Source organism: Rhinatrema bivittatum, chromosome 3, assembly GCF_901001135.1.
Source record: "Rhinatrema bivittatum chromosome 3, aRhiBiv1.1, whole genome shotgun sequence".
NCBI lineage: Eukaryota > Metazoa > Chordata > Amphibia > Gymnophiona > Rhinatrematidae > Rhinatrema > Rhinatrema bivittatum.
The window spans coordinates 382,201,913-382,218,626 of NC_042617.1; the positions used below are offsets into that span (position 1 = coordinate 382,201,913).

The window sequence follows — 16,714 nt, forward strand, 5'->3', positions numbered from 1 at the left end:
TGCAGGCATAGTGCTATCAACTGCAAAAAGCTGATGGATTGTTGGTCATTCATACATATACTGAGGCAAAGAATCACAGAGAGCAGATAGGATTATCTCAGGAAAGAGCCACCATTTTCTGGTTGAGGAATGAAATGGGACTAAATTATACCCACGATTCGGTGGCATGCCAGGAGGCTTCCATAGCTAGACATTCTGATTATCCATCTAGGATGCAACAATCTGGTGTTGTTAAAACTATAAATCTTATTATTACCATTAAGAGAGACCTGGAATTTATCAAGTCTCTTTGATCAGTAACAGTTTCAGTTTGGTCTAATATTAGTCCTCAGCTGGTGTAGAAAGCAGCAGTATCCGTCACAGGCTTTCAAAAGAGCAGAAAGAATCTGAGAATAAAGAGGTAGGCAAATTGGTGAGGGCATTTGGAGGGGGGGGGGGGGGCCCACATGATTACAAATGAAGACATTTCCACTAAGTGTGCAGGTTTATATAGGTCAGATAGTATATACTTGTCAGATGAAGACATGGAAAAGTTTATTCTCTTGCTGCAGAAGTGCTGGTGGTTTAAAGAAGTTAGGAGTATGGACCAAGGAAGGAGTCTCTGGTCCCTCCTATGGCGGGCCCTCACCGGCGCAAAGGGGATGAAACATGGTACAGGAAGGCTCTGGTGACAGTGAAAAAGGGGGTGCCTGGATAAGTGGTGCCATTGGTTGGCAGGTTTCCTCAACCCATTTCAAGGAGTGGGCTGGGGTAGGCCATAAAAGGAGCCCTGTGTGACAATATGCAGTCCCCAGAACATGGTAGGGGGGGTGGTCTAGGGAGGCCCAAAGGAGGCCAGTTAAATAAAGATATGTAGGCCACGAAAGGGGTGGCCTTGCAAGGCTGCAAGGGTGGCCATGGGAAGGTGCAGCAGCGTCACACAGCATGGAGCACCAGTTGCCAAATGCCATCCCAGCAGTATTCATGAAGTGGAATGCAGCCAGCTAAGGATTTTCAAGAGGCAGAAAGTTGTAGGGCAGCCGCCTCACTTGGGTACTGCTTTTTGTTTTGTTTTTTTTAAATAACTTTTTATTTTTAAAGGCACAAAAATACAGAGCAAATGTAAAGTAACAAGGGATAAAAACAATCACACCCAAAGTAGGGGGGGGGGGGGGAATCAAACCATGGTGACAACAGAGAAAAGCCAAAAGAACATAAAAACTCAAACAGAGATAATTCTGCTGTCAACTAGCAATGTTAACATTCACTTGCAACCTGTGCCATCTCCAATAGTAACCACAAATCATCTTGTAGCCTTCAGAACGTCCTCTTTGCAGAAAGGTAAAATGCTCCGTAGAAGTAATTTTGATTTCCAATGGCCCAGCAAAGGTGTAGACTTCCAATAGAAAGCAATAGTTATATGCGCAGTATGAAGCAAATGTGAAATAAGCTTTTTCATCCCAGTGAGCAAGACTAAAAGCCCCCATCTGCCCATTAGAAACAAAGGGCACTGACTTGCATCACCACTCCTGTAATTTCTATATTTTTATCACAGATTGACAATTTGGAGAGAGAACACCAGATGGCACTCCAATTGTCCCCATCTATTTCCAGAGAAATATATTCATTCCACTTAGTTATTAAAGTATTACTAGTAGTACACTGCCAAGTTTCACATATGTATCACTTAGCTGTGCTTAATACTTAAGTGTTTAGTATGCAATGCAGTGAAGGTTTAGGCTGCTATTATTCTATATGTTTTTGTGAGGTATTTATTTATGGAATGCTTTAGTTGTAACAGCTATGGCTATTTATATGCACTCAATAAAGGTGAAATTCTAAGAGACTGAAGAGATGTATTCATTGATTTAAATACAGGATAAAGGGAGAGGGGAGAAACGATGAGAAAGGTACAGAATGTTCCAGTTATGTGACTTAAAACAAAAGGCATTCAACTAAATTTCAAATTTTACTTATCTGTAATTCACAATCTCAAACAATTATAACAGAGACACAGGTACTTTAATAAGGTAGCTGCAAATGGAACCTTCATAGTGGCTTATTTCATTACTGCTGGACATTCTTTTCATGACATCAAATGGTCTATTTTAGATTGTGTTAACCATGATTGGAGGGGAGGGGAATTGGGAAAAAATGTTATCACAACGAGAAGAGGAGTGGATATTTCGTCTACACTCTGTTGGAATGAATGCCGAGATTGAGTGGTTTCATTTTTTCTAAAGTAAAATCACTTGGCTGCTGTAATGCTTCGGATGGCTCTTTTATTCATTTTGCTGATCCTCTTTTGACATTTTCTTTTGCAGCGGTCATTCCCTGATTACATCAGGAATGACATCCTCATGAGTATCTTTAAAAGTAAATCTGTATATTGCCACTTTGTGTGGCCATTTTGAACAGTTCAGACACAACAATTTTGACTTTCATGTAATTTAGCCAACTTATGTGCCTTCGATTGTAAGTGTGCCTACTTTGTTTTGTTTTCATGTTTAACTTAGTCTATATTATTTCAGAATAACACAGACATCACTTGGATTTGCGTCCTGATGCAGTTTTACACTGAAACATAACATTATGTCAGATGCATTGAAGACTACTGCTGCTGCTGCCAGGACTTCCAACAATGAAGGAAAGTTGCTTATTTAATTTTTAATTTGAATTTAAAAAATTAAAAAAAGATAAAAGTGGGACACTGTATGTGAAAATGATGGACCAATGATTAGAAATGACACAGGCATTTTTTGCTGAAAACGCATCTGCACATACTGGGTTATGAAGGTCCTATTTGCAGCATCTGTGTTTCTGTTATAATCGAGATTGTGAATTACAGATAAGTAAAATTTGAAATATAGTTGTATGCTCTTTGTTGATTGGACAAACTGGGTTTGCATTCACATTACTTGACTCTCTTTATCCTTTTGTGGACTTAAAACCAAACAGACCTAATTGATCTTTTATATGCTTCGGAACTATTTCTACTCCAACAAGAAACTGATGGGTTTAAGGCTGGTAGACTTTTTTTGCTTGCTCCATGAAGAACATACAATGGTTTAGAATTTCAAGTTTGTGTTCTTTGTAAATAAAACTTGAAAGTTCTCTTAACATCTAAAAAATGAACTTATTTCTCCTTGGATGAAGTAGGATAGGACAAAAAGTCAGCAACATAATCTCTTCATTAATGTGAAAATCAAAATAATTTTTTTTAGAACATATGAAGAAATATTGCATAATAGTGTGTAGTTTTATTGAATGGTACTATCATAATGTAGTGCCAATGGATGTACTTGAGTTATATAATAAGAACATAAGAAATTGTTATGCTGGGTCAGACCAAGGGTCCCTCAAGCCCAGCATCCTGTTTCCAACAGAGGCCAAACCAGGCCACAAGAACCTGGCAAGTACCCAAACACCAAGAAGATCCTATGCTACTGATGCAATTAATAGCAGTGGCTATTCCCTAAATAAACTTGATTAATAGCAGTTAATGGACATCTCCTCCAAGAACTTATTCAAACCCTTTTTGAACCCAACTGCACTAACTACATCCTCTGGCATCAAATTCCAGAGCTTAATTGTGCATTGAGTGAAAAAGAATTTTCTCCGATTAGTCTTAAATGTGCTACTTGCTAACTTCATGGAATGCCCTCTAGTCCTTCTATTATCCCAAAGTGTAAATAACCGATTCACATCTACTCATTCAAGACCTCTCATGATCTTAAAGACCTTTATCATATCCCTCCTCAGCCATCTCTTCTTCAAGCTGAACAGCCCTAACCTCTTCAGCCTTTCCTCATAAGGGAGCTGTTCCATCCCCTTTATCATTTTGGTTGCCCTTCTCTGTACCTTCTCCATCGCAACTATATCTTTTTTGAGATGCGGCGACCAGAATTGTACACAGTATTCCAGGTGTGGTCTCACCATGGAGCGATTCAGAGGCATTATGATATTTTCCATTTTATTAACCATTCCTTTCCTAATAATTCCTAACATTGTTTGCTTTTTTGACTGCTTCAGCACACTGAGCCGATGATTTCAAAGTATTATCCACTATGAAGCCTAGATCTTTTTCCTGGGTGGTAGCTCCTAATATGGAACCTACAGCAAGGGTTATTTTTCCCTATATGCAACACCTTGCACTTGTCCACATTCAATTTCATCTGCCATTTGGATGCCCAATCTTCCAGTCTTGCAAGGTCCTCCTGTAATGTATCACAATCTGTTTGTGATTTAACTACTCTGAATAATTTTGTATCATCCGCAAATTTGATAACCTCACTCGTCATATTCCTTTCCAGATCATTCATATATATATATATATTGAAAAGCACCGGTCCAAGTACAGATCACTGAGGCACTCCATTGTTTACCCTTTTCCACTGAGAAAATTGACCATTTAATCCTACTCTGTTTCCTGTCTTTTAACCAGTTTGTAATCCACGAAAGGACATCGCCTCATATCCCATGACTTTTTAGTTTTCGTAGAAGCCTCTCATGAGGGACTTTGTCAAACGCCTTCTGAAAATCCAAATACACTACATCTACCGGTTCACCTTTATCTACATGTTTATTAACCCCTTCAAAAAAATGAAGCAGATTTGTTAGGCAAGACTTCCCTTGAGTAAATCCATGTTGACTGTGTTCCATTAAACCATGTCTTTCTATATGCTCTACGATTTTGATCTTTAGAATAGTTTCCACTATTTTTCCCAGCACTGAAGTCAGGCTCACTGGTCTATAGTTTCCTGGATTGTCCCTGGAGCCCCTTTTAAAATATTGTGATAACATTGGCCATCCTCCAGTCTGCATTATTGTACTAAGCTTCAAGTTCTTTGATTGTAGGTGTATAACGAACTTGTAAAGAGGGCCTTGATAATGAATATCTGGAACACGAGGAAGAGAAAGTAGTCTGGCAATTAATATTTCTAAAACATCTTGAAATCAGAGTCTGTGTCACCATTACAGAATTAGGAGAATTACTCGTTAGTTGAATTTTGATGTTTGGTATTACCTGAGTATCATATACTATGTATAGGTGGACATATATAGCAGATCTTAACTTTATACTTGGGCTAGATTATTCTTCCTTGTGTATGCAGTAAAACAGTTACTTACCTATAATAAGTGATTCCCTGAGGACAGCAGTTAACCCTGCCAAAATGTACTTTTTTTTTTTTTTTTTTTTTTTTAGCATTTCAGGAACTTTTTAACCTCCTTAGGGCATGGGCAATAGCTCTTGCACAGTTGTAGACCTACAATGTGCCTCTGTCCTCTTATTAAGCTGACCTCAATTCCAAAAGGGAAAGAGGGAGGGTTTGTGCAATTGGTTAACTGCTGTTCTTAGAGAATATCTATTACAAGTAAGCAAATACATTTTCTCTGACAACAAGCAGTTCACCCTTCATATAATTGGGAATCCCTAGCTAAGAGCTGCTCTAAAAAAAAAAAAAGGGGGGGGGGGCATATAAAATAATGTGTCAACAGTGCAGATAAACTCTTTTGGCAGTTTAGAACTTCATTTTAAGCATAAGACAAATGGAGGAAAACTCAAAATAATGGCACTAGATGGGCAGGAGTTGGGATTCTAGCCCTCAAAAAGACCCTGAAGAGCAGACTGCCCAAACCTGCTGAAATATCAGGAGTCACGGGCCATTCTCTGCTCTTTAAGTGTTGACTGATTGCTTCTGTAACTTGCCTCCTGAGTTCCTTCTCAAAACCGGCTGGTGAAGTGGCAAAACGTTCCAGCAGCTGGACTGACCTTTCTCAGGGTGCTTTGAGGGGAGTCACCAGCCTAAAGCTGGTGAAGACAGATGTAACAACTGCTCCTAATGAGAGAAAAGGCTATCCTCCAAGTGTGGCTGTTTTGGGAGGATGGATGGTGCAATCCAGTATGCCCATGCTCTCAGAGTCATGCATTGAAAGCGATCTGTATCGCCTGTCCTTCGATGGCCCCTTAACACTAGATCTCCTTGGTCCATGGAGTATCCCCTAGCCTCAGGAGAGCTGCAAGAGTGCACAAACATTTTTTTGTTGTTTGCATCAACTTACATTAAAAGGGAATTCAGATGATGTGGCTTACTAAAGAGCCTTTTGAAAAAAGTTTCCTTCTTTGAATGGTTTGCTAGTCTCTTCTTAGCAAGCTGCTGGCTTAGTACTCTGGGAGCTGGCTTTTTATATTAAAAACAATTGATTTCTTCTATGAGAAGTTTGACGACTTATTCCTAGAGAGCCACTGAAGTCTTTACCTTGAATTTCATAGGCTATACTCTTCACAATAGGATTTCTATGAAGAAGTAAGGCTTACACAGTCTAACCATTGCAAAGACCAAAGCAAGAAAGCCCTGATGAGCCTACACTCACTGGCCAAATGTGCTTGTGTCCACAGGTGGAAGTCTCCCACTTTATGGGGAGAAGCTTTGGCACCTTGCTACTGCAATTTATGTATAACCACTGGTGCAGGCTGTGTGAAAGCGAAATGGAAAGCAAATATTTCAGGAGTAAGGTGATAAAGACATCTCATTATCTACTGCTTTCATAATTAATTTAGCATAGTTATTTCATAATATATCCAAAAGATACAGTGCCAATAATTCCCACAAATTCAACAACCCAAAAATAATGAGCGATTAACAACTATTTTAAACAAGAAAATTATCTAAATGCCTCATGTTGTGCTAAAAAAGTAGCTAATATAGCAACCTATTGTGTGAGCACTTAGATATAAACCAGGGGCAGACTAACCATTTGTGCCATAGGGCAGAACCCAAGAGCCCACAGCTCTCTCCCCTAGCCTCGATGGGTGGTTCAGGGCCAATAACCTTTATTGCCGTGAGCCCAGATCACTGTCAGTCTGCCCCGGATATAAACATCACCTATTCCAAAAGGTACTTTTTATAGTAATTTTTAGCTTTATAACTAAATATAACAAACAATGTAACTATAGGTATAAACCACCAACAAAAATAAAACAGGAAACTTATCCTATGCTTGATGCCAAAGGAGCATGGGCTAAACACTATGGGGTAGATTTTCAAAGGGTTATGCGCGCAAGATATGCACGTAACCCCCCAAAACCTACCCCTGCGTGCGCTGAGCCTATTTTGCATAGGCTCGGCGGCGCGCAAGCCCCGGGACGTGCGTATGTCCCAGGGCTTTCAAAAATGGGCAGGCCGGGGGCGGGGCTGGGGGCATGGCAGCGGTCCGGGGCGGTCCCAAGGCCTCCGGCACAGCGGCTTGTGCTGGGGGTTGTGTGCTGGCAGCCGGCCGGCAGGCGTAACTCAAAGAAATAAGGTGGTGGGGGGGGGGGGTAGGTAGGGCTGGGGGGGAGCTAAAAAAAATTTCCCTCAAAGGCCGCTCCGATTTGGAGCGGCCTTGGAGGGAACGGGGAAAGCCATCGGGGCTCCCCTTGGGCTCGGCGTGCGCAAGGTGCACTTCCTTGCGCGTGCCGACCCCGGATTTTATAACATGCACGCAGCAGCGCTAGCATGTTATAAAATCGGATGTACATTTGTGCGCGCCAGGTAGCGCGCACAAATGTACCCCATGTGCGTAGGAAGTAAAATCGGCCTCTATGGATCTCTACAAGCTAGAGGATGAAAATGAGATAAGCGTACAGGGGAATAATTAGCTGGTACAGTAAGGTACAGTTAATACCCTTAGAAGAAGGTATGGAGATTACTATCCTTAACCAATATGCTTTGAGGCTTTTAATGCAACTGCAACATTGCTCCCCGCTTAGATGGCAGGGGAAAAGAGGAATTTGATTCCAACGACAATAGAGGGCCCCCAACTTCCATGGTCTGGGATAATGAATTGCAGACAAAGGAAAAAGCACAGGACTGCTTCTACGGCCAAGTCCTAAAGAAAATGAAGAAAGTGTGCATGGGAGTTAACTTGCTGGTGTGGTGGTTACTACTCTTAACCAATAAGCCTTCATACTTTTGTTGTAACTCCAACATTGCTCTCTGCAGGCAGAGGAAAAGACTTTTATTATGGTCTGGAGAACTGATAAGCATGGGGGTAACCTGCACAGAACAGCAATTACTACCCTTAACCGAAGGCATGGGATTACTACTCTTAACTAATAAGCTTTTATGTTTTTGATGCACATGCAACATTGCTCTCTGCTTTGAAGGAGGAGGATGAGGGGGAGTGGAAGGAAAAGGAATTTGGATTCAGAGACAACCAACATGAGCCATGACTTTTTTTTTTTCTTCTTTGCGGTCTGGGGTACTGATGCGCAGACATTAAGGAAAAAATACAGAACTGCTTCTACGGCCAAGTCCATAAGCAAAGCCCATCAAGCAGCACTGACTGATACATGGGGATAACCTGCACTGTGCAGCAAATAGTACCATGGGAAGCTTGCTGGGCAGACTGGATGGTTGGTCCTTTTGTGCCATCATTAGAATGACGGTATATTAAATGTTTAAATAAAATAAATAAATAAATGTTTCTTTGTTTCAATTTGTGAATTGTCCAATCATGAGTCAGATTTTTATGTTTTGTTTTAAATTTACGCTTCTTATATGTCTTCTGCTCTCAGAAACCATCGGTTGAAGAGGCCATGTAATGCCCATGATGAAGCTTATACTTATGTTAGCATTACTGCATAAAGAGCTATTTTTTTTCTTTGTGAGATTAATAAAAGATTGTGTAGACAAGGTTGAGAGTTTCCTCCAAAGCAGGTGAGTTTGTTTTGCTGAAACACTAGTGTTGGGTCAGCTGTGAATTTTTCTTTTCTGAACTGTTAGACAAATACCATCTTGGATTTAAGTTTGAACTTCACTTTGGATTAAAGGATGCACAATTTCTGGGAAGTAGCTGTTCTATTTTTGTTGGCGATTTTCACCTATAGTAGTTATATAACCTAAAAATTGCTAGATATATACAATGTGTATTTTTTTATATTGTTCACGTGCTAGATTGCTATATTAGTGACTTTTTAGCACTAATATGACACCACATTTACATAATTTACTTGTTTAAAACAATTGTTAATCCCTCATTGTTTTTTGGTACTTCATGATATATTTAACTTGTAATCTATCTTAAAAGTAGACCTCTACAAATTGTTTATGTAGAAGAATGCAGTAAAGTTGTTTGTGATTTTGGAAATGGCATATGTTTTAAAAATCAAGCCTTCCTTTACATTTTTAATGCAGAAGTATAGTAGTGGAAACTTGGCCTTAAACATTACACTAGGCATGATATCAATGCTGAGGCATTACTGCAAATCCATATATATGCTACTACAATCCCGGGATTGTAAAATAGGCAAGTTTCTATTATTACAAAATTACTGGCATCAACATGCACAGTTTTGAACACTATGAATGAGGTCCATATTCAGCCACTGTGCGGCTTGGTAAGTTAGCGAGAAAAACGTATCTGGCTAACTTAGCTGAGATATTCAGTGGAGCACAACACCATAATTTATCCGGCTAACTCCGCTCTTCCCCAGAATGCCAACTGACACACCCAGAATGCCCCCCGACTTATTCGCTAAATTATAGCCATAACACTACTTATTTGGCTAGAATTTAGCTAGAAAGTGGCTGAAAAGTTATTCATCTGAATGACTTCTGAATACAGACCTCTATAAAAACAGATTAATAATTATTTTTAAATGCAGTGTCCAAAATCACAGCCTTTTATGGTGTTGACAAGATTTCTATGCAGTAATGTTCTTTAAAAAAAAATGCATGGTGGTCCCTCTAACTATAGCTCTAACTAGCTTCATAAACTTAACAGCTCTCTCCCAGGAGGAAAGAAGTGTTAAAAATAATCTTTTGCAATTAAGATACCCTTTGAAAAACACTTCTTTTACAAAATGACAAAAAAAAAATGTAAGTACAGTATCATATGAAAATCAATATTCACTCTAAAGCCATTTAATTGACTTCTAAGGGACATTCATATGTGGTAAAAACTCCAACAAAATACAGTCAAGAGAAAATCCACTGTTCTAATCATAGTCCCACTTTTTTCTATAAATGCATGCTCCCCTCTAAATATATCACTATAATTTTAAAATTACTCAAAAAGATCTTTCATAAATTCACCGACTGTACTTGAGAAGTCCATGTTTTGTCTTCTGCCTCAGGAGTTTAAGCATTAAAGTTCAGGAACAAGATAGAGCGGTCCTTTCTCAACTTTCCAAATGCCTTGGAAAAACTGCTAAAGTTTAAACAATTAGCTCCTCCCACAATGCCATGATATCATCTGCATACGTGGTTCAAGTTAAAAAGTACTGATTTGACAACATCCACTTAGAAGGAAAACAATTTGAAGCAAAGAACAGATTGTACATCAATGAAAGTTATTTGTTACTCCTGGGGGAACTCTGCACAAAAAAATTGAAAATTCTGCAACAAAAAATTGAAAATTCTGTGCACACATTTTCTGAACTCTGCAAAATTCTGCACATTTATTTTTCGAGATAACACGGTATTTTCTGCAAATTCTTCTACATTTCAGTGCAATCCAATATTCTCATTTAAATAATAGTACAGAAAACAAAGAGTCTCTCCACCTGAGTATCCATACCAGGGCCCCTTCACTGCATGGGCTCTGAATCTGATGCAACTGCACCTCCACCTCTGTGGCATGGAAGTGGCTTCTCTAATGGTTGTATCTTGCCACTGCTGTATGGGAGACTTGGGATGAATCCCCAACATGCTCACTTGTCTCTCTTACATAATATCAGACATATGCTTTCTCTCGCATGCCATCTGTCACACACATGTTCTGTCTCCCCACATACAACTGTCTCTCTCTCTCTCTCACACACACACACATACTCCCCCCCCCACACACACATACAGACTCCCAGGTAGACACCTACCCACTGGCTCACAACAAACACAAGGGCTCAAACATACAGTCTCAGGGCCTCTTCTTTAGCCCCTCTCTTTCCCCCTCCCTTCTCTGTTTCTCTTTCCCACTCCCCTCTGTTCCCCTCTCTCTCCCTCTTCTCCTCCGCTTTTTCCTTTTCTCTTTCTCCCTCCCACCTCCCTTCTCTCTCTCCCTCTTCTCCTTTCTTTTCCCCCCTTCTTTCCCCTTGCCCTCTTTCTCCATTCCCCCTCCCCCTTTCTATTTTCGATTGTATTTTTAGTTTTAAGCTTCCTAACCTCGAGCAGCCGGTGCCGTGCTGCGTGCCCCCACTCTCCGTGCGCCACCTGACTTCGTTGTCCCAGATTGGCCGCTGTCCGTGCGTGGCATGCTTCCGTTTTTTTTTTTTTTTCCTTTTCCGGTGCGGAAGGAAATTGCAAGGCAACGGCAACGGTGTGAGGAAGGGCAGCGAGGGAGGAAATCTGCGCGGCGGTGAGGAAATCTGTGGGGACTGCGGCGAGGGAAGAAATCTGCGAGGTGAGGGAGGAAATCTGTGGAAATTCTGCATTCCACAGTAGCGCAGAATTCCCCCAGGAGTAAAAATTTATACTACAATCTGCCCATGTCCCTTAACATATATATAGGATGTATGAAGAGGCAAATGGAAGGCATGCTGAATGAACACGTCAGTTGTATCAAGAATGGAAGGCTGGAAGTACCTATGGTGAGACATTGTATAAGTAAACAAAATAGCTTTGATCAACTCCGGTGGGTCATTGTATAAGTGATAGTTCCGCATTGTCGAGGAGGTGACATTATAAACCAGTTGAATTACAGGGAACAGCAATGAATATTTAATTTGGAAACTATGGAACCCATGGGTTTGAATAAGGAACTTGATTGGTAATCTTTAACTTGAATTGCATATGCAGATAATGTCATGGCAATGTAGGAGCTAATTGTTTAAACTGACATTTTTTTCCAGAACATTTGGAAACTTGAGAAGGGGCGACTCCATCTTCAGCCTGAACTTTAAATTAATGACTACGCTCCTGAGGCAGAAGATGAAACACGGACATATCGAGTGCAGTCTGTGAACACAGGAAAGTTCTGAGTATTCTGAAATTATAGTGCACGTTTATTGGGGAGCACACATTTACAGAAAAAAATGGAACTATGATTACAGCAATGGTCTTCCCTCATATGAATGTCCCTTACAATCATTAAAATGATTTTAGAGTGAATATTGAATTTTATTCGATACTGGTTTTTACTATATGTGATTATAATCTTCCAGTATTTTGGGGCAATTTAAGAGGAAAAAATAAAAGACTCATCGCTGCAATTTAAATATATGGTGCACATGGTTTAATGCAATTAGTTTCAAACAAAAAACCTGTTAAAAAAAGTGCACTCAACAAAAAAAGTTGAAGAAGAAAAAAAACAATATTCTTCTGCATGTATCTTTACATGGAATGAACAAGAAAATAGAAACTTAAGTGAAAAATAAACGTGTCATACATTGTCATTTTGGGCCGTGGTACACCAGCTCTGCAAACGAAAGATATCTGAATTAGTCTTGACATTTCTTAATTAGGCTTCCAACAGACAAGAATGAGAAAAGGTTACTACGTAAATATTTTTTCTTCTTTAGATTTTATATTGATTGATCTTTATTTGATTCAGTGATAGGGTTTTTTCCAACAGTTCCAAAAAAACCCCAGTTTAAAAAAAAATCTTTCATTGGATAACATGATTAGATAAGATCATATTATAATTAATGTCTTAAAGTATAAATTTAGAATGCATCTTGTATTTTGTGTGTCATAATTTATCTTTGCTTATTCCGATATTTGTTGACAACTAGTCAGTTTCATTATTGAAGATCAAAGAGTCCAGACATGCAAACATGATAATTACACACACTTATATGTTCTACAATATGATATGTCAGGCCTTACTTAGCAGCTAATGGGACAGCCTGAATGATTTCAGTGTTCAACCTGTGAAAATAAATTTGCAGGTAAAAATCTTCAACAAAACAAAAATGACAAATATGATTTGCATATTTTACATATTTAAACACAACCATGTATTCCATTCTAATAGTCCAAAGCAAACCTGATATATTTCTCTCTCTCTCTCTATATATATATATATACACATACACAAACATTTTAAAATCTTTCATTTTTATGAACATTTCTCAGTTAAAAAATATCACATGAATGGAAAGAAAATGAAGCTCATGATGCAAGTAACATAACAGTTAATGTGACACAGTACATTCAGTCTGTCACTTATGTTGTAATGGAAAAATGCAGTCTGCCTGAAGTGATCAATGTTTCCAATCAGTAAGGGCGTGGCGCCAGGTCGCTGATAAACCGGCGCTGTGACTGGAGCGGGAAGGGGGGGGGACCATGGTGCTCGCCCGTGGCGCATCAGCGATGTTGATGCCAGTGGAAGCGGTGTCGGCACCGAGTGATGACGTCATTGACACATCGACATTGCCCCCGATGGCGCGGGAACGCGTGGATGGGAACCGCAATGCCAGCAGTGATTTGTGCAGCAAGGCAGAGGGGCAGAACGAGGGAGGTCCCCCTTCAGCAGGTCAGGCCTTGGGAGCGGTATGGGAGGTCCAGGGACAGCTCTTTGGGCCATTTGAAGACCGTGGGACGTCCAGGGGAGGGCGCGGAGGTAGCAGAGTGAGGAGCTATCTGGGCAGCATGCCCTGGCTCCATCCCTTTTGGCTCCTGCTCCCCGCGCTGCTGACTGCACTGCGAACTGGTAGGTCACATCTTCCCCGGCTACCATTTGGCTTTATCGGAATTAAAATAATAATAATAGGAGAAATAGGGCTATTGCTATTTGACTAATTGGAATAAAAAAAAAAAGAGGAAAAGGGCACAATTAAGCCATTTAGTTGGTAGCAATGCTGCGCGGCAGCAAGCCAAGAGCCCTCGCTCGCCACATGGCACCACGCAGGGCATCCGAATAGCGCAGCCCCCCTGAGGAGGAATTGCTGGGTGTATTGCTGTCCAAAAACTCCCAGGAGGGCACAGGGTCAAGAGGTCGCAAGGTAGCTTGGGGAAGAGTCAGACAGAGGTCCCATTTTCCTCTAATGACCCGCTAGCTGACTTCAGCAATCCAGAGCACGGCAGCACAGCGAGGGGGACGGGATTGGGGCTTCCTAGGTGTAGTCACCCTGCTGGAGGTAGCTGCATCCCTCAGTCCTCCCCATCGGCCCTCCATGACCATGAGCCAACCATCCAGGCGATTTCACTCCCGTGGGAACAGGGTGGTATTTAGCTGGGGGAGCCCAGCCATGCAATTCAGCTGGGGGAGCCCAATTTAGCTGGGGGAAGCCCAGCTGTGCAACTACCCTACCTTTCCGAACAGCGCACCATCAGTGCAGATGCCAGCTTGGAGGGCTACAGAGGCTGTACCTCCTTCCTGGCCTTTGTGGCCATACTTGGGCCCTCCTGGTTTCTATTAGGGGGCCAATTGCAATGGTAACCTGGAGTGCCCCTTGGCATGGGGCAATGGGCTTCCAGGAAAGCCAGCAGCTTGCCTGCACCGCAAGAGCCAGCAGTGGCAGTTCCCTCACACCCTGAGAGATGCTTGGACCTGGCTGCTGCCTGCGCTTCATCTCCTAGTGAGAGTACCAGTCCTTCAGACTTGCTGGACCTCTGGAATGCCACCAATGCATATCCCACTCTGGCCCCTGGGGTACAGTCAGCGGTCCCCTACGTCTACTGAAGGTGAGTCCAACGTTGTTATTCCTGTGGTGTTTGGGCTGGGGAGACCTTTGATCAACCGCCAGGGATAGAGGGGGTAGCCATCGAACAATCACTTGCAGAGGGCAGCAAAGTTGTGGGACAGAGGCACGAAAGGAAAAGTAGGAGGCACTCCTGCCGCTCCCACTCCTCAGACAGCAGAAGCTCTTTGTCGGTATCCTCCTCAGTTCACATGGGTTGTTGGTGGCGAAGGAGTCGCAAAACACCACTGCTGCTAGTGCCAGCTTACCTGCCCTCAACACTACAAAGCAGCTTCAGCAGGGTGTCCCGCGTTCACTCCAGTACTGCATACGCTGTTGACAATACATCGACATATTTAGTCTGATGGAAGGGGGTCAGACGGGTGGAAGGATCGCGCAAAGGGCGCAAAGACAGGAAGCTCCTACAAGTCCCAAGCAAGTCTCAAGGACTAATAATAATTGGGTGCAGTCCTTTGCATGGTTGGAATCGATAGTTGGCCGAGCTGACCCCTCACAGCACTTGGCAATGTGATCATACCTGGACACCATTGTTAGTGCTCACTCCGCATATGAAAGATTTGCTTGGCTGAACTATGACGAGCGGTTCAGAGAGAGGATGGCGGACACCCCATCCATGTCCTGGGGCACTCACAAAGTTGAGTTGTGGCTGACCCACATGACAGCACGGAGCTTGGACGCTCAAGCTACCAATCGCTCCTTTTGGTCCCAGGGCCTCCCAAGGTCAGAGATGGGCATCTAACAATACCGAAAACTGCTGGCGATATAATAAAGGGGGTATACAGTACAGGATTGTAAGTTCGAACATATTTGCACTTCCTGCGCTGCGAGTCACCCCACCACCAAATGTACAAAGAAAGTTCCTGGTGGTAGAGGCAATTAGTCCTTATGTAAGACCCCCGACTCCAGTCAGGTGGGAATAGCTGGTGCCGGGTCTCAGCCTTTACCACAACAGGCATACAGTTATTCTGCACAAGGGTTTTAAAGATGGCTTCGGAATCCCTTACAAGGGTCCTCTGAGCCACACGAATGCGCCTTTTGCTACCAGGTTTGCCGAGGTTGTGAGAGAAAAGCTGTCAGTGGAGATTAGTCTCGATAGGGTTGTGGCCCCCTTCCCCCTACCTCCCTTCGACAGGATGGTTTTATCACCATTGGTGGTGGTGCCCAAGAAAGAGTCGGGTAAGTTTATGCTTAAACATAACTCTTCTCACCCAGCTGGTCAGGCAGTGAATGATTTCATTCCCCAGGCGGTCTATACGGTCCAATATGCCTCCTTCGACAGCACGCTCGACCTCCTCAGGGATTGTGGGGAGGGGGCTCTCATAGCTAAGGTGAACATAGAGTCTGCCTTCTGGCTCTTACAGTGCATCCGGTTGATTTCCCTCTGCTGGGGTTTTTCTTTGAGGATGCTTATTACTTCGATAGGTGCATGCCCATGGGGTGTTCAGTTTTGTGTGTGCACTTTGAGGCTTTCAGCACCTTCTTGCATTGGGAGTTGTCCTGGTGCATCGGTATGACAAGCATCATTCACTATTTGGACAATTTTCTATTTGTGGGCCCTTGCGACTCAGATGTATGCCACAATCTCTTTGGTGGCTTTCAAACCATGGCTAGGGACTTTGGCGTTCTGCTGGCAGTGGACAAGTTGGAACCACCAACTAAGGTGCTTACCTTCCTTGGCATTGAGCTTGACACCATTCAAATGTTGTCTAGACTCCTGGCCAATAAAATTCAGAAGCTGGTTGAACTGATCTGGGGCGCACATCTGGCTCACAAGCTAACCCTAGCTGCAGTGCACTCTCTAATCAGAAGCTTGGCTTTTGCTTGTCTGGTAATTCCGAAGGGGCAGGCATTCTGCGTCGATTGATTACTGCGTCCTTGACAGTCACAAAGAAGTACCACCACTTGCGAGTTTCCTGCACTATGCACAAGGACCTCAGGGTGTAGGAAACATGTTTGGCTGATTTCAATGGCTTGGTGATATGGCTACCCCCAACAGTATCCAGCTTTGACCTAGGGCTGTTCTCTGATGCCTCGGTGGGCACTGGCTTTGGCCTATACTGTCAAGGCAGCTGGTGTGCAGAGACATGGCCAAATTGGGTAGATTCAGGG

At 42.3% G+C, this 16,714-nt stretch overlaps 1 protein-coding gene across 7 annotated transcripts in view; it reads right to left on the reverse strand.

Moving 5' to 3' along the window:
• MYO6 (myosin VI) overlaps window positions 1-16,714 on the reverse strand; it is a 527,529-nt gene that overhangs the window by 80,696 nt on the left and 430,119 nt on the right. For 3 of the 7 annotated variants that reach the window (XM_029595583.1, XM_029595580.1, XM_029595581.1), the window contains exons 29-30: window positions 12,789-12,830; window positions 12,349-12,378 (exon numbers count right to left, since the gene is read on the reverse strand). The exons of 3 other annotated variants lie outside the window; for them this stretch is intronic. In XM_029595583.1, coding sequence (XP_029451443.1) covers window positions 12,349-12,378; window positions 12,789-12,830 — 72 coding nt within the window. The remainder of the gene's footprint in view (window positions 1-12,348; window positions 12,379-12,788; window positions 12,831-16,714) is intronic. One more of the 7 variants, XM_029595582.1, reaches the window with a different exon arrangement.